The sequence below is a fragment of the Panthera pardus genome, unplaced genomic scaffold, assembly GCF_024362965.1.
Source record: "Panthera pardus isolate Hobbes unplaced genomic scaffold, ASM2436296v1 HiC_scaffold_25, whole genome shotgun sequence".
NCBI classification, from domain to species: Eukaryota; Metazoa; Chordata; class Mammalia; order Carnivora; family Felidae; genus Panthera; species Panthera pardus.
In genome coordinates this window covers 29911973-29931627 of record NW_026526821.1, presented here as the reverse complement: position 1 = coordinate 29931627, position 19655 = coordinate 29911973, and the positions used below count along the sequence as shown (strand labels likewise).

The 19655-nt window shown below is 49.1% G+C and overlaps 1 protein-coding gene across 1 annotated transcript; it reads left to right on the top strand.

Moving 5' to 3' along the window:
• Window positions 1-3414: 3414 nt before the first annotated feature.
• DDRGK1 (DDRGK domain containing 1) lies at window positions 3415-15883 on the top strand. Its single transcript, XM_019462706.2, has 9 exons — window positions 3415-3584; window positions 4747-4953; window positions 6228-6340; window positions 6571-6672; window positions 9809-9931; window positions 10215-10253; window positions 12803-12859; window positions 13373-13421; window positions 13800-15883. Exons 1-9 carry the CDS (start codon window positions 3419-3421, stop codon window positions 13964-13966), a joined length of 1023 nt encoding a protein of 340 aa, XP_019318251.1. The 5' UTR covers window positions 3415-3418; the 3' UTR covers window positions 13967-15883.
• Window positions 15884-19655: the final 3772 nt, after the last annotated feature.

Here is a 19655-nt window from a genome sequence, read left to right as displayed (position 1 = left end):
ATGTGGTTTTCTCCTCTTAATCTCTCATGTCAATTTGATTCTAAATCCTTCTAGGAGGACTGTAGGACAGAGGAAGTTCTTTCTCCCTGACAGTACAAAGAGTAGGGAGTGCCCCCAGCAGACCCACCTGTACCAGAGGCCTTGACCCACTGCTGACATCCCCAGTGAACAAATCACCTGTCTCCTTCCTCCAGGGACTCAGCAAGGGCAGATTCAGGGTGGTTCTTTACTGGTGAGGAAACTCCTGACAGAGCATCAGAAGTCAGAGGTCTGTCAGTGCCTGGATGAGTTATTTTGCTTAATGTTCTTGTCCTCTGATAATCCCTTTTTTTTTAGACCCTCAAATTTGTCAGGGAATATCGAAAAATTCCCATGTTCTCTAAAAACCTTTGCTCAATGACATTACCATAGCAGGAATGTTGCAGAGGCCAAAAGGCATTACTGTGCCCTGTGGTGGTGGGGGGATGGGGTCTGAAGTTTCCTGTTTAGGCAATTTGATGAGGCAATGTACGAGGGTCCTTGGAGTTCGTCTGAACATAGTGGGTTAGATTCAGGGAGTGAGTGGCCCTTCCTTTGTGTCATCTGTCTTCCTTCTTCATGATGTCATTGGGAATCCCCAGGGGAGCTCTCCCCAGGGAGCAAAGCTGAGCTCCTGGTTGTGGAAAGCTTCAGCTACAGCCTCAGACAAGAAGCTCTTCGCCTGGGACGTGTGTCCCTGTACCACACAAACAAATACCATGCAATATGGTCAGTGGAAGGACCCTGGGAGCACTGGGTGCTAGGGGAATCATCCCTGAGGTTGGAGAGGTGTGGACAGTCACCCAGCAAACCGTTGGAGCCCATAAAGGGTTATTAAGCAGGGAATATTGTGAGTGGGTATTCGCTTTAGCTACACCTCACTCTAAAGCTGAAGGCCTAGGAGTATAAGAGCTTGTGGGGAGAGAGGAGATACATGAATACCTGTAATTCATGCAAAAGTTTGTGTATATGTAATCTTTAGTCGGGACTCTTGTTTGCAATGACAGAGATCCTCCTAGTCAACAACAAAACGAAAAAGAAATGTACTGATTTAACTGATGAGCGAAGGTATAAAGAGACAGTCAAGTTCATAGTTAGAAGAGAGCGAAAGGGGATTGCAGTAGTTCATTAAACGAACTATGCTTGAGTTCAACTATGTGAATTTTTACCTCCTAAAATTTAGTAAGGAATATAACGGGAAATCTCTTTGGAATCACACACCCTTCCGTTGTGAGGGAAATCCCGTTAAGCAAAGAAGGATGATTCTTGCTCTCAAAGGAGCTCGTGAGGTCCTGTCAATTCTACCTCTGAAATAGTTCTTCAGTCAGTCCCCTCCTCTCTACCCCCACTGCTACTGTCATGAACCCAGCCCTATTTTGTTCATACCTAGACCCGGGCGGCAGCAGCTGTCTCCCTGTTCTCCCTGCTGTCTTCCACCCCCTCCACAAATCTTAATGACATGCTTGGGCTCCAGGATTCTGAGAACCTGAGAACTAAATGAAAGCTGTAAAAATTATATCTGTTTGAGGCAGTGAGGAAGAGTTCTCTCTATTGGCTGTTGCTTTGCCCTTCCAGAAACTTTCTATGCATGTGCAAATTACACACAAAAATGTATGACGTTTTAATTTTTAGGTTTTAGAGGAAGTTTATGTATTTTATTAATCTCTACATCCAATGTGGGGCTCAAACCCATGACCCTGAGATCAATTGAGCCAGCCACATGCCCTGTGTATTTTTTAGTGTTTTGTTGTTAGTTTTTGTTTTTGAGAGAGCGAGTGAGCAAGGAGGAGAGAGGCAAAGGGAGACAGAAGGAATCTCAAGCAGGCTTCCTGCTTGGTGTGGAGCCTGAAGTGGGGCTCCATTCCACGGACCCTGGGATCAAGACCTGAGCTGAACTCAAGAGTTGGATGCTCAACCAACTGAGCCATCCAGGCGCTGCCATAATTTTTAATTTTCAATAAAACTTTTTTTATGGGAAATTTCAACTTATGCAAAAATGTCAAACTTAGCAAAATATGGAAAAAAGCCCCATTACCCAAATTTAACAATTTTAAACATTTACTATTTTTATTTCACCTATCCTGGCCTGTTTGCTTGCTTAAAATTTAAAAATGTGAATTATGAAATTTCCAAAGCTACAGAAAATAATAAAATAGATGCTGAAGTTCCCAATATTCCAACATAACAGATATTAAACTTTTAACATGGTACCATCTTTTTTCAAATCTTACACTTCATACCATTGGTCCTTTGATCTTTGTGTTATTACACACACAAAAACTTCATATTACTGTTACAGCAAATTCCCAGCAGTTGCTATTTGCTTGTTAAAAAATCTTGAAGAGTGCCTGGTTGGCTCAATTGGTTAAACATCTGACTCTTGGTTTTGGGTCAGGACATGACTTCACAGTTTGTGGGATCAAGCCCCATGTGGGGCTCTGCACTGTCAGCTTGGTATTCTCTCTCTCCTCTCTCTGCCCCTTTGCCCACTCTTGCACGCTCTCCCAAAATAAATAAACATTAAAAAAAATTCTTGAGTTCACATCCTGTCCCCTGTTTTTTTTTTCAAACAACTTTATTGAAGTATAATTTTTTTCCTAGTTTTTAAGTAATTCTTTTTTTTTTTTTTAATTTTTAATTTTATTTTAGAGAGGGAGGGAGAGAGCACAAGCAGGGGAGAGGGACAGATGGAGAGAGAGAATTTTAAACAGGCTTCACTCTCAGCGCAGACCCCAATAAGGGGCTTGATCCCACAACCCTGGGATCATGCATGATCTGAGCCAAAATCAAGAGTCAGGTGCTCAACCAACTGAACCACCCAGGCGGCCCTTTAAATAATTCTTAAGAATTAATTGGAAATTTAAATCTCCTCTGGGTATTTAAATTTTGAGTGCTCGCTATGGAAAACTGGGTCACTAATTTTCATATTAGTCTAATAAAGCTAATTTAAAATAATAAACCTAATGTTAAAATAGGTATAAAACTGCAGGTCTGGGTACCAAAGTATATCACTAAATAGGAGATTTAGTCTCCTCCCCTCTCCCCTTTTAATGAAATTGTATGTCACAGATATAGGCAAATCTCTGCCCTTAATCCTATCCATGGCTTTCCCTCAAAGGTAACCTCTATCCTGAAGTTGGTGTATATCATTCCTAAGCATCTTATTGTACTTTTTCCACATATGTATGTTTTCATAAACACTGTGTGGTATTGCTCAGTGCTTTTAAAACATATATAAATGTTGTCGCACTGCACAAAACCGTTTGCAATAATTTCCACCTAAAGGAATGGGTATTTTTATGCTTCCCACATTCCTTAGGGTAAAATAATGAGATGAAGTGTGCGGCCTGGGCGGAGCCCCGGGTGGTGGGCGGGGTCTAGAGGGGGGATAGGAGGGGCCATGTGGACGTTGGGCGGGGCCCGGGAGATCCGGGCCTCAGGGTGGAAGAGCTTGTTCCACCTGAAAGCTTTCGTCATGGTGGGCCCCGTGGTATACTTGGTGGCAGCGGCTCTGCTTGTCGGCCTTATCTTTTTCCTGACTCGCAGCAGGGGCCGGGCAACAGCAGGTAAGAGATACCGCCGCTCCAGGACCGGTGGGGCCGCGTTCTCTGGCCTGAACCTTTGTAGGCCATCGCACCGCGGCTTCTGCGCATGCGCTGGCCTTGCTTGCCTGGACCGACGAGTTGCTCCGCGCCGGATGGCGCTCGTCGCGCTTCAGGCCAGCTGCACGCATGCGCATTCCTGCGCGTCGGGGAGCGGGCGCAGACGTAGCGTTCTAACCCTACTCGCCACCTGGATGGCAGCGCTCTACACCTCTCTCCTAACCTCAGAGACAGCTTCTCTCAATTCCTCTTCTCGCCTTCCGACACTCCAGACCCAGAGGGCCAGGCCCTGGCGGACACACTCCCGTCCCTCATTGGGGCACCCAACGGAGAGGCCGCAGGGGTTTCCCGTCCCACCCAGGCCGGCTCCAGAGTGGATGCCAAGAAGGGGGCACTTGAGTGTTTTGTGCTTACCTACGAGCTGTAACTACCTGAGCCTCTGTCCTTCCCCTTCAAAGAGAGCACCTTCCCTGTTCTGTACCCCGACCAGGAGGCCATGTCATCTGCCAGGGTACAGTTCAGATACTCCTATCATTCTCTTCCTCTCGTCATTTCCCATTTCCTGTCGTTATGTGGATTTGTATATATATGGTCTCTTCCCCTCCCTGGGCCCACAAGTTACTTCAGAGCACCTACATGCTCCAAGGGCAGGAGAGAGAAAGCTGAGGTAAAGCAGATAGCCAAGAAGTCTTCCTGGAAGGAAACACACAGCCCCCGGGAGCAGGTGTGCTCCTGGTTGGCATGCCTTATAAAACTATGGCAGGTGGTGTTGAGGCAAGCAATAGATGCAGTCCTGCAGTGGGCATTCACATGAAGTCTGGAGAGGTCAGGGTGAGCTTCCTGGAGGAGGTAGGGCTTCATCTCTGTCTTGCAGGGTGGCAGTATCCTGACAGACCAGATGGAAAGGTATTGACAAAGGCAAGAGGGAACGGATGATCTTGCTGCATAGGACCAAGGTGTGGGTCTGGGTTATAAAGGCCTTAATATCTGAGAAAATTGGGGCTTTGTGCTTTGGGCAGCAGGAGCCTGGAGAACGTTAAGTGGAGGGTGAGACATCCGGGGTTCTCCCCTGCTATCAAGTGGATTGGGTTGCTAGACAGTGTTGTGGTTCCTCTCTTCCCTACAGCTGGCCAGGAGTCGTTGCACAATGAGGAGCAGCCTGTAGTAGCAGGCTCAGTGGCCCAGCCTCAGCCCCTGGACCTCGAGGAGCAGAGAGCAGGGGGCAGGCCCCGGCGCCGGAGGGACCTGGGCAGCCGCCTGCAGGCCCAGCGTCGAGCTCAGCGTATTGCCTGGGCAGAGGTGGATGAGAATGAGGAGGAGGCCATCATCCCAGGTGAGAGGGGCCCAGGCTGGAGGGGAAAGGGGCTGTTTAAGGGCATAAGGGCACCTCCAAAGCTGGATGGAAGAGTGGAGCGTGAAGCTAGAGTATAGGAGACATGTCTGGGAGCCACAAGATAAAGTTGGAGTAGGGAATACTTGAGACCCATCCTTTGGTCCCAGAAACCAGCAGTTCTGGACCCTGACCCCTATTCTATTAGGCCAGCCCCCTCTTCCTTTATCTTGGTTTTCAGTGTCTAAGCAAGAGGGCAGAGGTCTTCAGATTGACCCAGAAAGTTCCTCAGTCTACTCATATCCCAGCGCCTTAGTGGTTTCGGCACACTCATTTTCTGAGAGCCTCACTCTAGGGCCAGAGTGCCTAGCCAAGAGCTTCTGTAGTTCCTGAAGTGAGATCACCTGTGTTTGAGGTTGAAGAAATTTGTTGACAGAAGCGTCCATATCCCTGAGAGACCAACAGAGCCCCTGGGATTGTGGGAAAAAATACCTCTTCTCCAGTGCTGAAACCTGGTGTGAGCCTGAGGAAGAGGCATTTGGGGCTTTTGCCCTTGTACTTCTGGGAATTAGCCCCTTTTGACTCAAAAAAGACTCACTCTGTGGTACCATCCCCCTTGTCTCAGACTTGGGATCAGACGTTCCTGCTGCCCCGGCATCAACAGTTAACCTTTAGCTAGCCTTAATTTTAGGTAGTCTTGGGGTTGGAGCTATCTTTTTTGGCCAGGCGTTGAGCCCAGAACCCTCAGCCGTTCCTGACCACAGTGAGGACAATTTCAGATATGAGGTGGGGTTGCATTTCCCCATGGGGCCATCCTTCCCTGGAGGGATACATTTCCCCATGGGGCCATCCTTCCCTGGAGGTTTGGCTCAGAAACAAACCAGAGAACTCTGCAAGCCCAGATATGCCTGACTGTGATTTTCAGACACTCCGATATTGGAACCCAACACCTCCCTTTTTGTGGCTATGCAGCATCTAAAGTTATCATCTGTTCCTTTGCCCCATCATTTTCTCACCCTTACCCCACCTTATCTGCTATCCTCAACACACACACACTCTACACACACTTTTTGGCATACACGCACTCAGAGTGTGAATTTCTACGTTCATGACAGATGTCTTTGGAGGGCAGAACTGGGCTAGTGACATTTACAGGTGGGAGGAAGGGGATCCCATCCCCCCTCCCCCCACAATGTGGAGAAGAACAAGGAGTAGGATGGACTCACCCTCATTGGTCCTCTCCAGGAGCTGAAATGTCTTTCTTTGACTGTTCTCAGCCCAAGAGGAAGAAGGTATCGAGAAGCCAGTGGAAAGTCACCTGTCAGGGAAAATTGGAGCCAAGAAACTACGGAAATTAGAGGAAAAACAGGCGCGAAAAGCCCAGCGTGAGGCAAGCAGGAGGGATGGGGTGCAGCTCTGGGAAATGGGAAAGGGTCCTGCCTTTCTTGTCCCCCATGTCAGAACCTTACCTTGGGCTCTTTGCATGCTGCTTGCCTGGCTCTGTCTCCTGCAGCTTGGGTCTGTGGTCCGGCCCAGTCATTACCTTCCCTGGCCTGTTTGTGAGGTGGGCAAACTCTAGTTGGGAGTGGGAATATGCCCCCTACAAAGGCCTCTCTCCAGGCAGAGGAGGCTGAACGTGAGGAGCGGAAACGCCTTGAGTCCCAGCGTGAGGCAGAATGGAAGAAAGAGGAGGAGCGCCTTCGCCTGGAGGAGGAACAAAAGGTGAGGCAAACCCCCCCCCCCCAACTTCTGAGCCCTGACCAGGCAGCCTTGCTTCCTGTGCAGCTCCCCACACCTAACCTAGAAGATGGGCCATGGACTGGGTTCAGGAGCGGGCCTGGTTTATTTGGCCCTGAACTCTAAACACAACCTATATAAAGCTGCTGCTGAAAAGCAGAGCTTGAGATGGGGATTTTTTTTTTTAATGTTTATTTATTTTTGACAGAGAGAGAGAGACAGAGCATGGGTCGGGGAGGGGAAGAGAGAGAGGGAGACACAGAATCTTAGTATATGTGCTGCCGAAGTGAGCACGGGAGACACAGAATCTGAAACAGGCTCCAGGCTCTGAGCTGTCAGCACAGAGCCCAATGCGGGGCTCAAACTCACAGACAGCGAGATCATGACCTGAACCGAAGTTGGACGCTCAACCGACTGAGCCACCCAGGTGCCCCTGAGATGGGGATTTTTGTTCATTTGGCTTATTGAGCATACCGTTTAAAGGAAAGTGAGCATTTAAAGAAAATTGAGATGGCTAGAGTGGCTGGAACAAGGTAAGCAAGAAGGAGAGGGGTCAGAGAGGGGGTGGGGTCTGGACCCTAAGGGCCTTGAAATTGTTAGAGGTCATTGTAAGAGTTGGTGGATCCTGCCTGATCCAGGTCCTGTTTAGGGCCTGCCATGGAGAAGATAGATGCCCAGAGAATGGGGACTTCTGCAGTAAAGGTGGTTAATGAGCATTTGTTTGCCAGTGGCTCCCTTTCTGAGAACGAGTGCTTGAGAAAAGGAACATCACAAAGCTGTGGTGTGTATATAGAGTGAGAGCGAGGGCTTCCCAGCTGGGGGAAGCTGGCCCTTGGCCTCTGACTGGTCCTATTGTCCAGGGACCCTGGATGGCAGAAAGCCTGGCTGTGGGTGCCATAGCAGATGGGCCAGACCACGGCAGAGAGGAGGCATTAGTGGAAAGGATTTTTTTACCTTTTTGAATATTGATATTGTGTAATGGACCCTAAATGATCTTTAGGAAAGGATTCTCCTTTCCTGCACCTAGTTTCCCGTTATTAGCATCTTATCTTAATGTGGTATATTTCTCACAATCAGTACTGACACATTGTTTGTTGATGTTTATTTTTGAGAGAGAGCAAGAGAGCGCATGCGAGTAGGGGAGAGGCAAGGAAAGAGGGGAACAGAAGATCCGAAGTGGGCTCTGTGCTGACAGCAGAGAGCTTGATTTGGAACTTGAACTCATGAACCGTGAGATCATGACCTGAGCCAAAGTTGGATGCTTAACCAGCTGAGCCACCCAGGCGCCCCAGTATACGTTGTTTTAACTAAACCCCATACATTATTCAGATTTCATTAATTTTCCTCCAGTTTCCTTTTCCTTTTCCTTTTCCTTTTCCTTTTCCTTTTCCTTTTCCTTTTCCTTTTCCTTTTCCTTTTCCTTTTCCAGGGTTGCATCCAGGATACCACATTACATTTAGTTACCATGTCTCCTTAGGCTTCTCTGGGTTGTGACATTTTCTCAGGTTTTCCTTGCTTTTGATGACGTTGATAGTTTTGAGGAATATCAGGCAAATATTATAGAACATTCCTCAGTTTGCGTTCAGCTGATGGGTTTTTTTCTCATAATTGGACTGGGCTTATGGGTTTCTGGGAGGAAGGTCACAGGTGAAGTGCCGTTCTCATTGTATCAAAGATACATGTTGTCAACTTGTCTTTACTGATGTTAACCTTGATTGCTTGGCTCAGGTTGTATTTGCCAGATTTCTGCACTGGAATGTTAACTCTTTCCTTGCTGTACTTCTTTGGAAACAAGTCGCTGTGCACAGCCCACACTTAAGGGGTGGGTAGAGTTATTCTCCACCTCTTTCAGGGGAGAGTATCTACACAAAGTATTGGGAATTTTTTTGTTCCAGAGCTATACTTTTTCTTTTTTATTTATATAATTGTTTGTTTATATCTACACAGACTAGAGGATATTTATTTTGTATGTTGTGTTAGAGTCCAATACTGTCTTATCTTATTATATAGACCATTGGGAGCTCTCACAATTGGCTCCCATGTACCTTTGACGTAACTTCATTGTTTGGTTTCCTGAGTACTTTCTTTCTGGCACCACAAGATGCACCAGGTTCATTTTCTATGTTCTTTGCCCCAACTTTAGCTATGTGTTTTAAAAAGATCTTCTTGAGAGCTGTGGAAAATAGGATGACTTGGGGGGAGGCTATGGCACTAGGTGGTGGTGGTGATTGAGCAACACGGATGGACTGAGAAGTTTTCCGGAAGTTGAAGGCAGAAGTGGTAGATAGGACTTTATTTCTGACCAGGTGGCCAGATGGCTGTGTGACTCACTGAGCCAGGGACCCAGGAGGAGGACCGGACGTGTGGGGAGTAGATCACAGGGTCTTTCTGGGACATATGCAATTTGAAGTGCCTGTGAGATGGCCCAGTGGATGTGTCACGTGGGAGGAAAGATCTGGGCAGGGGTACAACTGTGGCAGTCACTGGCGAGGAGATGGTTGTTGATGCTGTGGGCATGGCAAGGTGACCCGAGGAAGGGGGGGGGGGGGCGGGGAACAGGGCTGAGCAAGGAGGAGGTGGGGAGAATGGCCCAAGGAGCAGGAGGAAGTCCTGGAGAGGGTAGGGTCTGCAAGCCAAGCAAGGGAAGAGGAAATGGTCAGCTCTCCCGGCACCACTAAGAGGCTGTGAGGCTGATGGTTGTCCCTTGGATTTGGTGGGATGGAGGGCAGGGGTGGGACTGTAGCACTTGTTTTGGTGGAGAAGTCAGACTGGAGTAGGCAGGAGGGGTGAAAGGGTGATGAGGAAATGGAGCCTGGGCGTTTGTCCACAAAGTTCAGACATGACAGGAAGAGAAGGAGGGGGGGTGATTGCAAGGTACTGTGGGGTGGGGTCACGGGAGGATTTTCAAGGAGAGGGGGCTGAGCAGCATGTGTCTGGGAGGTAATGAAACTGGTGAGAAGAGGGGCCTCTGCCTGCAGCTCAGCTTGAGGTTGAGAGAGCAGAGTCTTGAAGGAACTGAGAGAGGGCTGGACTGTGTGCCCTGGTGTGCTGTGGGGGCAGCAGAGCCCAGAATAGGGATGGGGTGGGCACCTGCCCCACAGTACCTGACTCTTGTCCACAGGAGGAGGAAGAGAGAAAGGCCCGGGAGGAGCAGGCCCAGCGGGAACATGAGGAGTACCTGAAACTGAAGGAGGCCTTCGTGGTGGAGGAGGAAGGTGTGGGTGAGACCATGACTGAGGAACAGGTGGGTCCACACTGCCCCTGGGAAGCCCCTCCCCATGCCCACCAAGCCCACCACCCCATCCCAGATGCCCCATTGCTCCTCGCCTGCCACCCTTGTCAGGCAGTGAGAAGTGGGTGGGCATCAGGCCCAGCAGCCTCTAGCAGCCAGAGGCCTCATCCTCAGGAGAGGTGGTGCCTCCCACCCCTCGCTCTGGGAGGCTCTGCTCACACAGGCTGGTGGGTAGGCGTAGACCCCTGTGGCCCCTGCAGGGGAGACATTCACCCTGATTTCTTTGCCCCTCTAGTCCCACAGCTTCCTGACAGAGTTCATCAACTACATAAAGGTAAGAAGCCACCGGACAGAGCCTGGGTGTCTGCCCCCTGCCTCACGCGTGTGTGTCACGTGTGAGTCGTGTGTGTGTGTGTGTGTGTGTGTGTGTGTGTGTGTGTGTGTGTGAGAGAGAGAGAGACGTGTGCTCTCTCGGCCTGGAGGGAGCAGACTGGAGCCAGGGTACGGGCAGCTTATTCGTGCTTGTGCAGGCATGGGTGGGGGACCGGAGAGTCTGAGCTGCCCGCTCCTGGCAGACCTCGCTCTCCTCTGACAGTGGAGAGGGACCCGGTCTGTGTGGGAGGCCTGAGCCTTCAATCACTTCCTCACAGTCAGGGTTTGACAGTCTCCCTGCTCCTCAGACCCCACGCTCAGTGAGTCACTGTGTTTTCAGGTTTCTTCACATGTGTTTTCTGTCAGTTCTGTCACACTGAGCCTCCACTGAGTTGAAACAAGTATCTCTTGCCATGTGTTCCTGACCGGGAACTTGGGTCTTCAGGGAAACAGGATGATGTTTCCTTTGGAATCGAGGGCGGGGCGGCACGTGTGCCCCACTCTGTCTGTAGCCGCACCGGGTACTGCTCCGGGTTGCATAAGCACGTCCTGCTCTGCTTTGCTGCTAAGCAACTTCTCTCCCACGAAGGATGCGACAAGGGGAGAGGTTTTCAAGTGCAGCTCACAGGTGCAGAGGCGGCTGAGGGAAGGGGTACAGAGGGAGTGGGGGCGGCAGTGGGGGTGCTACTAGGGGGTGCCAAGGAGCCAGGCCTTGCATAATCCTCCCCCCCACCTCTTCCAAAGGGAACAGGGTTCAGACTCCTCCCAGCGGCGAGGAGCCGTGCTCACAGCCTGGGGGCCGGGTGTTACTGGGAGGGAGAGAGCGCCGTTCCCCTCTGATACAGCCCATTCTCTGCCGGTTCTCCACGCTGGCACCTTCGAGGGCCAGCAGGACCTCTCTCACACTTTCCTGCTGCTGTTTGGAACCTGCCGTCCCCACCTACCCAGCGGACAGCAACATGGTCTTGAGTCTCCTTCAGGAAAGCTTTGATCGCTAGCGTTAGCTCCCCCTCTTCTCTGCAGAGACCTGAGTAAGGGCCCGCCCCCCCTGCGGCAGTTGCAGCGCTTGCTTGCAGAGGCCATTTTCCGGGGGTTCTCCAGACTCCTCTGGACCCTGGAGGTCTTTCCGGCCCGTGCCAGTTGATCCTCCCAGCGCTGTTGTCGGCAGGGAGGAGGACTTCTGGAATACAGCCCACCTGCCTTCCTCCAGGCTCCTCCAGGTTGTCAGTCCCCTCTCTTTCCTGACCAGGGCTGAGTGGGTTGGTTTGTTTTTCTAAACATACTCTTGACCCCAGCAGCCCCTTGGGCCGGGTCTTAAGAGGGTGACTCCATGTTCACACTCTGAGCTGTCACTGAGAACCCCGCGCCTGCTCCCTGCTTTGTAGGTAGAGGTCAGCTGGCCAGGTCACTTTGTGCTCGCCACCCCCTGGCCCAACTGCCGCTCACTTGCCTCCCCGCCTGAACGTTCAGTTTGGCATTTTGAACAGTCACATGCTATCTGCAGCTGAGGAGGTGTCACTGTGTCACTCCTCCCCCAGCTGATTCGCTATGGAAGATTCCTGGAAACACAAAAGACCGCCTTCTCTCGAGTCACATGCTATGCTGTCTGGAGGGGAGGCAGGCGCAGATGCATGTGTAGGACCCAGAGGTAGAGCCTCGGCAGCACCTGCACTTCCCCCTCCCCCCACCCCGGGAACTAAACTTTCTACTGAGGGTGAGAGGGAAGCACACACAGCATGGTAGTGCATGGAAAGCACTGAGCAAATTTAGCCATAGTTATTTTAAGGGTGAGCATAGTGCCTCAGCAGTGTGAAGGGGATGGTGAAAAGTGTGGCATGTCATGGTCGCAGGGATCTCTAGGCCAGGGGCAGTGAACAAAGGTGAGACAAGCCGAGCTGTACTGCTTCTGCCAAGACCCTGGCTCATCCGGGCTTCTCATCTGCTTTCACCTGTCTACCCGGCCAGCCTTGAGCTCAGGCAGGGGATGTGTCTTTTGCACCTCTGCACCCTCCTTCCCACATACATACACCTCAGCTCCTTGGCCTTGTGTTCAGCATACACAGGTCCTAGGGAGTTTTTTAGTCAGCTTCTGGCAATTGTCAGCCCCTGGCTTCATCTCTGTGGTGCTTCCCTTTTTGGCCTGTACATGATGTTGAAATGATATGGCCGGATGCAGAGGAGAAGGTAGCAGCGGCACTCAGCTCTTCATGTGTGTCTGTCCCAGGGTAGTCCCCAGGCCAGGAGGTGGCTCATGGGGCAGGTGGTGGTTTGGGCAGATCCCTCCCTGCAAGCAGGGCCACAAGAGAGTTTATGAGTGCGTGTGTGCCTGTGTACAGGCAACTGGGAGAGCGTGTGAGTAGTGTGTGAGCGGAACAAGGCTGTCCCATGGGAGCATGTAGCCTGCTTAGCCAGCCACCAGAGCAGAGCAGGTGGGCATGCCAACCTCAGAGGGCTTCTATGCCGAGCAGCTTTGCCCAAGGTCCCCCTCTCTCTCCTCTCCCCTCTTTGCAGCAGTCCAAGGTCGTGCTCTTGGAAGACCTGGCTTCCCAGGTGGGCCTACGGACTCAGGTAAGCCCTTGAAGGTGGGTGGCCTGCTACGTGAAATGTGGCCACGGGGCCCGTATGGCTGTCAGAGGGGGCCCGCCTGAAAGATGGGGTATTGATGTCCCCAAGCAAGAGTAGACTGTAGGAATCTTTGGCACCCCAGGAATCCTGTGTTTCTACTCGATGGAGGAAAAAGAAAAAAGCCCAAACCCCATCACTCCAGCAGCCCCTGTAACTGAGGCAGCCCAAACCCAGTTACCTTGATAACTGTCTTGCAAACAGGCTATGCCAGCCTTCGTGGCCAGACATCCCCACCTCTCCTCTCCTGCCTTGAAGTGAGCCTCTCTCAGGGGTCTTACAGGGCCCCAAGACCAGAGTCCTGTCTCCCCTAGGCCCCTCCAAAGGAGAAGCACAGAGTCACGTGGGGGCGGCCATGAGAAGGAGGGGAGGAGAGTCGGCTGTGGTCGGAGGGCGATTGTGACTGTCTTCTGAGGATGGCAGTGCCCGTCTCTGCTCTGAGACTTGTTCTTCTCGTAGGACACCATAAACCGCATCCAAGACCTGCTGGCTGAGGGGGCTCTGACAGGTGAGGGGATGAGAACCATTTGCCATAGACCCTGGCCTGGGAGGGGGGTGGGTGTCTAGCCACAGAGGGCCTGGCAGGGACTTGTTCCAGAGGCCAGATGACTCCCCACTCCCAGCCCTGGATGGGGAAGTGGTGTGCATGCAGGAAGGGCGCAGAGCAGAGGGATATGCCCAGGCCTGGGAGTGGCTCAGGGTGACAGGGACAGCCTGATTTGACTCACCTAGCCACGATTGGATGCAGCCAGGGGAGGCCAGGCAGGCAGGCAAGCCTGGAGGGCTCTGAGCCAGAAAGGGGTGGCTGGGTAGGCATTCTTATGCAGTGGTGGGGAGGGGGGCTTAGAGGGCTGGGCTCAGCCCCACAACCCTCCTGTCTCCACAGGTGTGATTGACGACAGGGGCAAGTTCATCTACATAACCCCCGAGGAACTGACTGCTGTGGCTAACTTCATCCGACAGCGGGGCCGGGTGTCCATCACCGAACTTGCGCAGGCCAGCAACTCCCTCATCGCCTGGGGCCAGGAGCCCCCTGTCCAGGCCCCAGCTTGACCTAGCCCTTCCCTTTTGGACTGGGAGCTGGTACAGCCTACCTGGCCATACATCTTGGTCCCTCCCCACCATCCTGGGGGAAAGATGGAATGTGGCCAGGCAGTTATAGATTAAAGACCTGTGAGCACTGCTGAGCTTGGTGTGGCTTGGTATGACAGAAGGCCTGGCCTGAGATTCCAGATGAGCAAGTGAAGCCTAGTCCTCAAATTATATCCAGGGTGGGTGGGGGTGGGAGGAGCCCTGTGGTGAAAGTCCCATTCTTATGCATTCATTCATTTAAAAAGAATATTGAGCATTTATTGTGTTCCTTTGTACCCTACATAGATGAGTTCTTTCTCTCCCTGCCTCAGAGCAACCTTCCCAGAGCAAAAGTGAGCAACCTTAGGGCCACATCTCCCCTAACTGGGGAGGGAGGTCTCACTGTTGCTTACATGGATGGATTCAGGAGCCCTATAGAGTGCTGAGAGCCCTTAAGGAGAAGAGTGAAGTGCCAAGGATAGAATCCTAAGGGACATCGGCCTTTAAGAGGGAGGGAAGGGCAGTCAGGGAGGGAGAGAGGCTGGGCAGGTGGAAGGAAGCGGGGAACCTACTTGAGCTGGAAGGAATTGTACAGTGGAGAGATGTGCTTCCTACAGTCCATCGCATGAATTTAGCTCTGCATCCTCAACAAAGTTTAAATGGTGTGGGCGATTCCACCCACCGGTGGATGTAAGGACCATATGCTCAGGAGTGGGTGTGAGATGGGAGATGTGTGTCTCCTGTAGGGTCAGTCACTCTAGTTCCTGTAGGCTGTTCATGGCGTGTGCATCCTGCTGTGCTGAGGGTGAGGCATGTATTTAAAGGTGTATTTTTTATGCAACATTGCCCCTAAACATAAACCACCTACTTCCTCTCGTGCCTGGTAGAGGAGGCAGCTTTCTGTTCTCACCCTGAAGGAAACCGTGTGGATGATTATGCGGAGACAGGACATTAGGCTTTAGGGTGGAGCCTTCCTGAGTGTTGTCAAGGATGATTTTGACTCATTTGGTGCCGTAAGTATTAACTATAGTACCTAAATTCCAAGTGAGGTCTGACTCTGCTGCTTCCGTCAGCAGCAGGCACTTGGGAGTCACCTGGAGCTAGGAAGGGCCACGTGCACTGCCTGGGAGCCCGTAATCCAGTAGGAGAGAGAAGGAACAGATATAGGCACCGTTAGTGTCAGAACGAAACATAAAATTACAAAGGGAAAAGGGGGCTTACAGTCTGAGTGATGGATGGTTCTGGGCCCTGGTTGCCCATTGGAAGCACCTGGGGAGTTGTGAACAGTCTCATGCCAGATTGCATTCTGGACTAGGGGAATCAGAATAAGACCCCACCAGAAAGGGCTTCTTACAGAGCAAGGTCTCTTCCGTCCTTTCCCTCACTTGTCCTTAGCCACTTCTATCCAGGTGGCAGGATGACTAGGAGTCTTAGCACCTGCATTCCACCCTCAGGACACAGTCCACAGGCCAAGAGTGAGGAAAAGGAAATTCCCTTTCTCACATCCTGGAAGCTTTCGAAAACCCTTTATGTCCCACTTAGTGTGGAGGAAAAAACCTGTGACCCCTTGTGCATTATTTAGTGATCAACCTACTAATCTAATAAATTTATCAAATGGACAGTTCTTGAAATAGTGATTAACATGTTTCTAAATATGTATAAAGCGCTTTCACAATTAGTACATGAAAACTTTCAGGTTTAACCACTTGTACTTTCTCAAGCATTTAAACAATTATTACTTAAATACTTCTAAGCATTTAAATCCCCCAAATTTAATACATGAAATTATTTTAAATGCTTTTACATCTTAAAAAGTAGACCTGGTGTTAAAACAATGACATTACTGATCTATGTGTGTGATACTGAAACTGATTATAAACATTTCAATATCATGATTTACATTTGCTTATTCACTGGCTCTGCTTTTATTTCTTTTGCTTCCTGAGGGTAGTTTTCACTTCTCCTGGAGCCCCAGCATGATTATCTCGGATGGCTGAGGATGCATATATATGAAGGATGGTGATTCAGAAGCAGGGACCCAGGACTTCACTGTGACCCTGAGTCCTTTAGTTGTGTGGCCCCTTTTTCATCATTAGGTCCCCCCTCCACATCAGAAACACTTGACTGTTGTTTCCAGCTCATCAGGTAAATTCTGATTTTGGAGTTCCCAAGTTACAAAACGCTCATTATGCTTGTTCTGGGTGCCTTATCTTTATAGCCCAGTTTGACAGGCCTGTTTTGATGCCACTTGCTCCCAGTAGAGCCCAGTTCAGTTTTGTTCTATCACAGCGTCTCTTTTTCATGGACCTTCAAGGCCTGTTATTTTTTTTTAATGCTTATTTATTTGAGAGAGACAGAGACTGTGAGTGGGGGAAGGGCAGAGAGAGAGGGAGACACAGAATCCAAAGCTGTCAGCACAGAGCCCACCATGGAGCTTGAGCCCACAAACTGTGAGATCATGACCCGAGCTGAAGTTGGACGCCCAACCAACTGAGCCAGCCAGGCACCCCAAGGCCTATTATTGACAAGCCTGTGGTGGGAGAGCCATATAATACAACTTGTCTTTTCAAAAATGGTTAAAAGATTGGCCATAAGTTGAAAAATTGTAAAAGCTGGGTAATGGGTACATGTAGGTTATACTCCTATTTTTATATTGAAAGTTTCTCGTAAAAAAAAAAGCTTAAAATTAATAAGGGGCGCCTGGCTGGCTCAGTGGGTGGAGCATGCCAGTCTTGATCTCAGGATTGTAAATTCAAGTCCCACAATGGGTGTAGAGATTACTTAAAAGTAAGTTTTTTCAATTTGAAAGAAGTCATTTACTTATTTATTTATTTATTTTTAGTTTGTTTATTTTTGAGAGAGCACACACACGCATGTGAGTGGGGGAGGGCCAGAGAGAGAGGGAAAGAGAATCCCAAGTGGTCTCTGCATTGTAAGCACAGAGCCCAATGTGTGCTCAAACTCAGGAACTGTGAGATCATGACTTGAACCAAAATCGGGTTGAGTGCTTAACTGACTGAGCCACCCAGGTGTCCCTGAAAGTAGTTGTTTATTAACTGACCAGATTACAGAAATAACTGTGGTAGATCCCTTAGGTCATCCTTCTAATAAGCCTGTTGATCTTGTCTTCCTTGTTGCCAACACATCTACCTTCTACAAAATGGGTGGTCTTTTTTTTCATTCTTTCTTGTGGAGAAGATAATTTGAAGGGTGTAAAAATAATTATTTCTTAAATAAGTGTTTATTTTATTTTTTTTTAATTTTTTTTTAATGTTTATTTATTTTTGAGACAGAGAGAGACAGAGCATGAACAGGGGAAGGTCAGAGGGAGGGAGACACAGAATCTGAAACAGGCTCCAGGCTCTGAGCTGTCAGCACACAGCCTGACGCGGGGCTCGAACTCAGGGACCGCGAGATCATGACCTGAGCCTAAGTCAGCAATTTAACCGACTGAGCCACCCAGGCGCCCCAATAAATGTTTATTTTTGAGAGAGAGAGAGAGTGGGAGCTGGTGTGGGGCAGAGAGGGGGACAGATGATCTAAAGTAGGCTATGCACTGACAGCACAGCGCTCGATGTGGGTGGGACTCGAACTCACGAACCCCTGAAAAATCATGAAATCATGACCTGAGCCAAAGTTGAACCAACTGAGCCACCCAGGTGCCACTAAAAGTAAAATATTTTTAAAAATAACACAATGAGCCCTAGATGGCTTCATGATCCTTGGCTCAAGATAAACTTCAGAAAAGGGGCTAAAAAAGCTGGACCCTGTGAGGCTGCCAGTAGTCCCTCCATCGACCTGGCAATTGGCCCCCAGGCTACACAGTGGCACCAATCAGTGCAGGATGCATGTTGGATCTCTGTAACACAAAACTTATTTAACACATTCAAAGTGTGTGTCAAAAAACTAATAAACTATGGAGAGCCTACTGAGTATGAGGCAAGATGCTAAGCACCCCAGGGAACTGCATTGAGCAAAACCTGGCCCCATCCACAAGTGGCGGATGGGGCAGTGGTGCTAATCCACCAGGGAGACCAGTCGGCCAGCCAGCAGGTGCATGGCCAAATCCTGTGATATGCAAAAGGGACCAGTAGCTTACAAGCAAGGCCTTCTGGGCTGAGTGGAGGACAGGTGTGGGAATGTAATGAGCTGTCAGCACAGAACCTGATGCAGGGCTCGAACTCACAAGCCATGAGATCATGACCTGAGCCAAAGTCGGATGCCTAACTGACTGAGCCACCCAGACACTCCGAGTAACTCATTTCTTAGCCCTTCTTTGCAGTCATCTCATCCCACAAATCATCGTTACTCCTATCAACCCCTCCCTGTACCAACTCCACTCTTCACAAGTGCTTGCCCCAGACATCTCCAGTCCCAAGTCCCAGCCCCAAGATTGGAGATGACTATTCCACTGAGGCTGTGTTTCTCAAACTTATTTGACAGTATCTCTTAGTAAGAAATCCATTTTTCATTAAGTACATGTTCGTATGCACATGCATAGAGAGACCTGAAGCTAAGGTGTCCTAGCAGTGCTTTGCTTAGTGTGGTTGATGCATGTTGATACTTGCTTCTCTGTTCTGTACCACTGCTGATGCTGACTCCATTGATTTCTTAACCCACTAACTGATTTGAAAAATAGGGTTCTAAGGAGCCTGTTTCTTTTACATTGAGGACAGGGCAAAGGATCAATATCTAGGTGAAGAGTTGTGTAATATATATAACTTGATAATCACAGGGTTGTACCAAAAGCAATTTAGACTACAGTAGTGACATTGAAAAATAGTTTTACTTGGTTTATCCTGACACCATACATAATTTTTGGCTTATTATATACTACATTATTTTGTTACGCATTACAGCAAAAATGTGTAAGAGAATGTTATGAGAACCTATTAAATACCAATACTGTAACATTAACTTTGTTTAAATATAATCTTTTGCACATAACATGCTAGATTTATTGGCTGGTTGTAGTCATTTTAACTTAACTTTCTTGACTTCTATTTCTAACCTGTACAAAAACACATCCATCATCATCATCATCATAACGCAAAAACTAAAACTAGTAATGCTCCAACTGTATTGTAACTGAGTAACTGAGATTTAATACTTCTGTTACTTTATTTTCCTTTAACTATTTCTCATCAATGAGGTACTTCACGCCATTTTGTTGTTGAGCTAAACCCTACAGTTTATAGAACAATGCAGTTGGGTGGATACATGCTTGATGTCTACTCTGGCAGTTGTCTTTATGTATTTTTTTTTTTTTTTAGTTTGTGCATATTGCCTCATATCAAAATAGACAATAATAACAAATATGAATACATGAGAAATTATTGAACATATAATCCATCATTGCTGGGAAACTCATTTTTCCACGTCTCAGCTACTGTCCCTGCTGGATTGTAGTAACTCAAGAGAGGAAAAGTTGACAAATGGTAAGGGAAGAACACATGGGAAGTTTGGGCCCCAAAGACAGGTAGTATAAATTTTACCTAGCCACCTCATCTAGTCTGCAACCATATCTGCAAATGTAAAAAGTTTACAAAGAAGGCTTTCTGCCAGACACATGGACCCCAGCTTTTACAAAAATTCTATCTGGTAACATTTTTGGAGTCTGCATGTTTCCATAAAATTGATTAAAGTTTTGGATATAATTATAATTCCATGA

What these genes read in the sequence shown, in the direction of transcription:
- DDRGK1 (XM_019462706.2), top strand. Translation starts at nt 3,419, where the DNA reads ATGTGGACGTTGGGCGGGGCCCGGGAGATCCGGGCCTCAGGGTGGAAG. An exon ending in AGACCATGACTGAGGAACAG is followed by an intron (nt 9,932 to 10,214) that starts GTGGGTCCACAC and finishes TTGCCCCTCTAG; the next exon opens with TCCCACAGCTTCCTGACAGA. An exon ending in AGTTCATCAACTACATAAAG is followed by an intron (nt 10,254 to 12,802) that starts GTAAGAAGCCAC and finishes CCCTCTTTGCAG; the next exon opens with CAGTCCAAGGTCGTGCTCTT.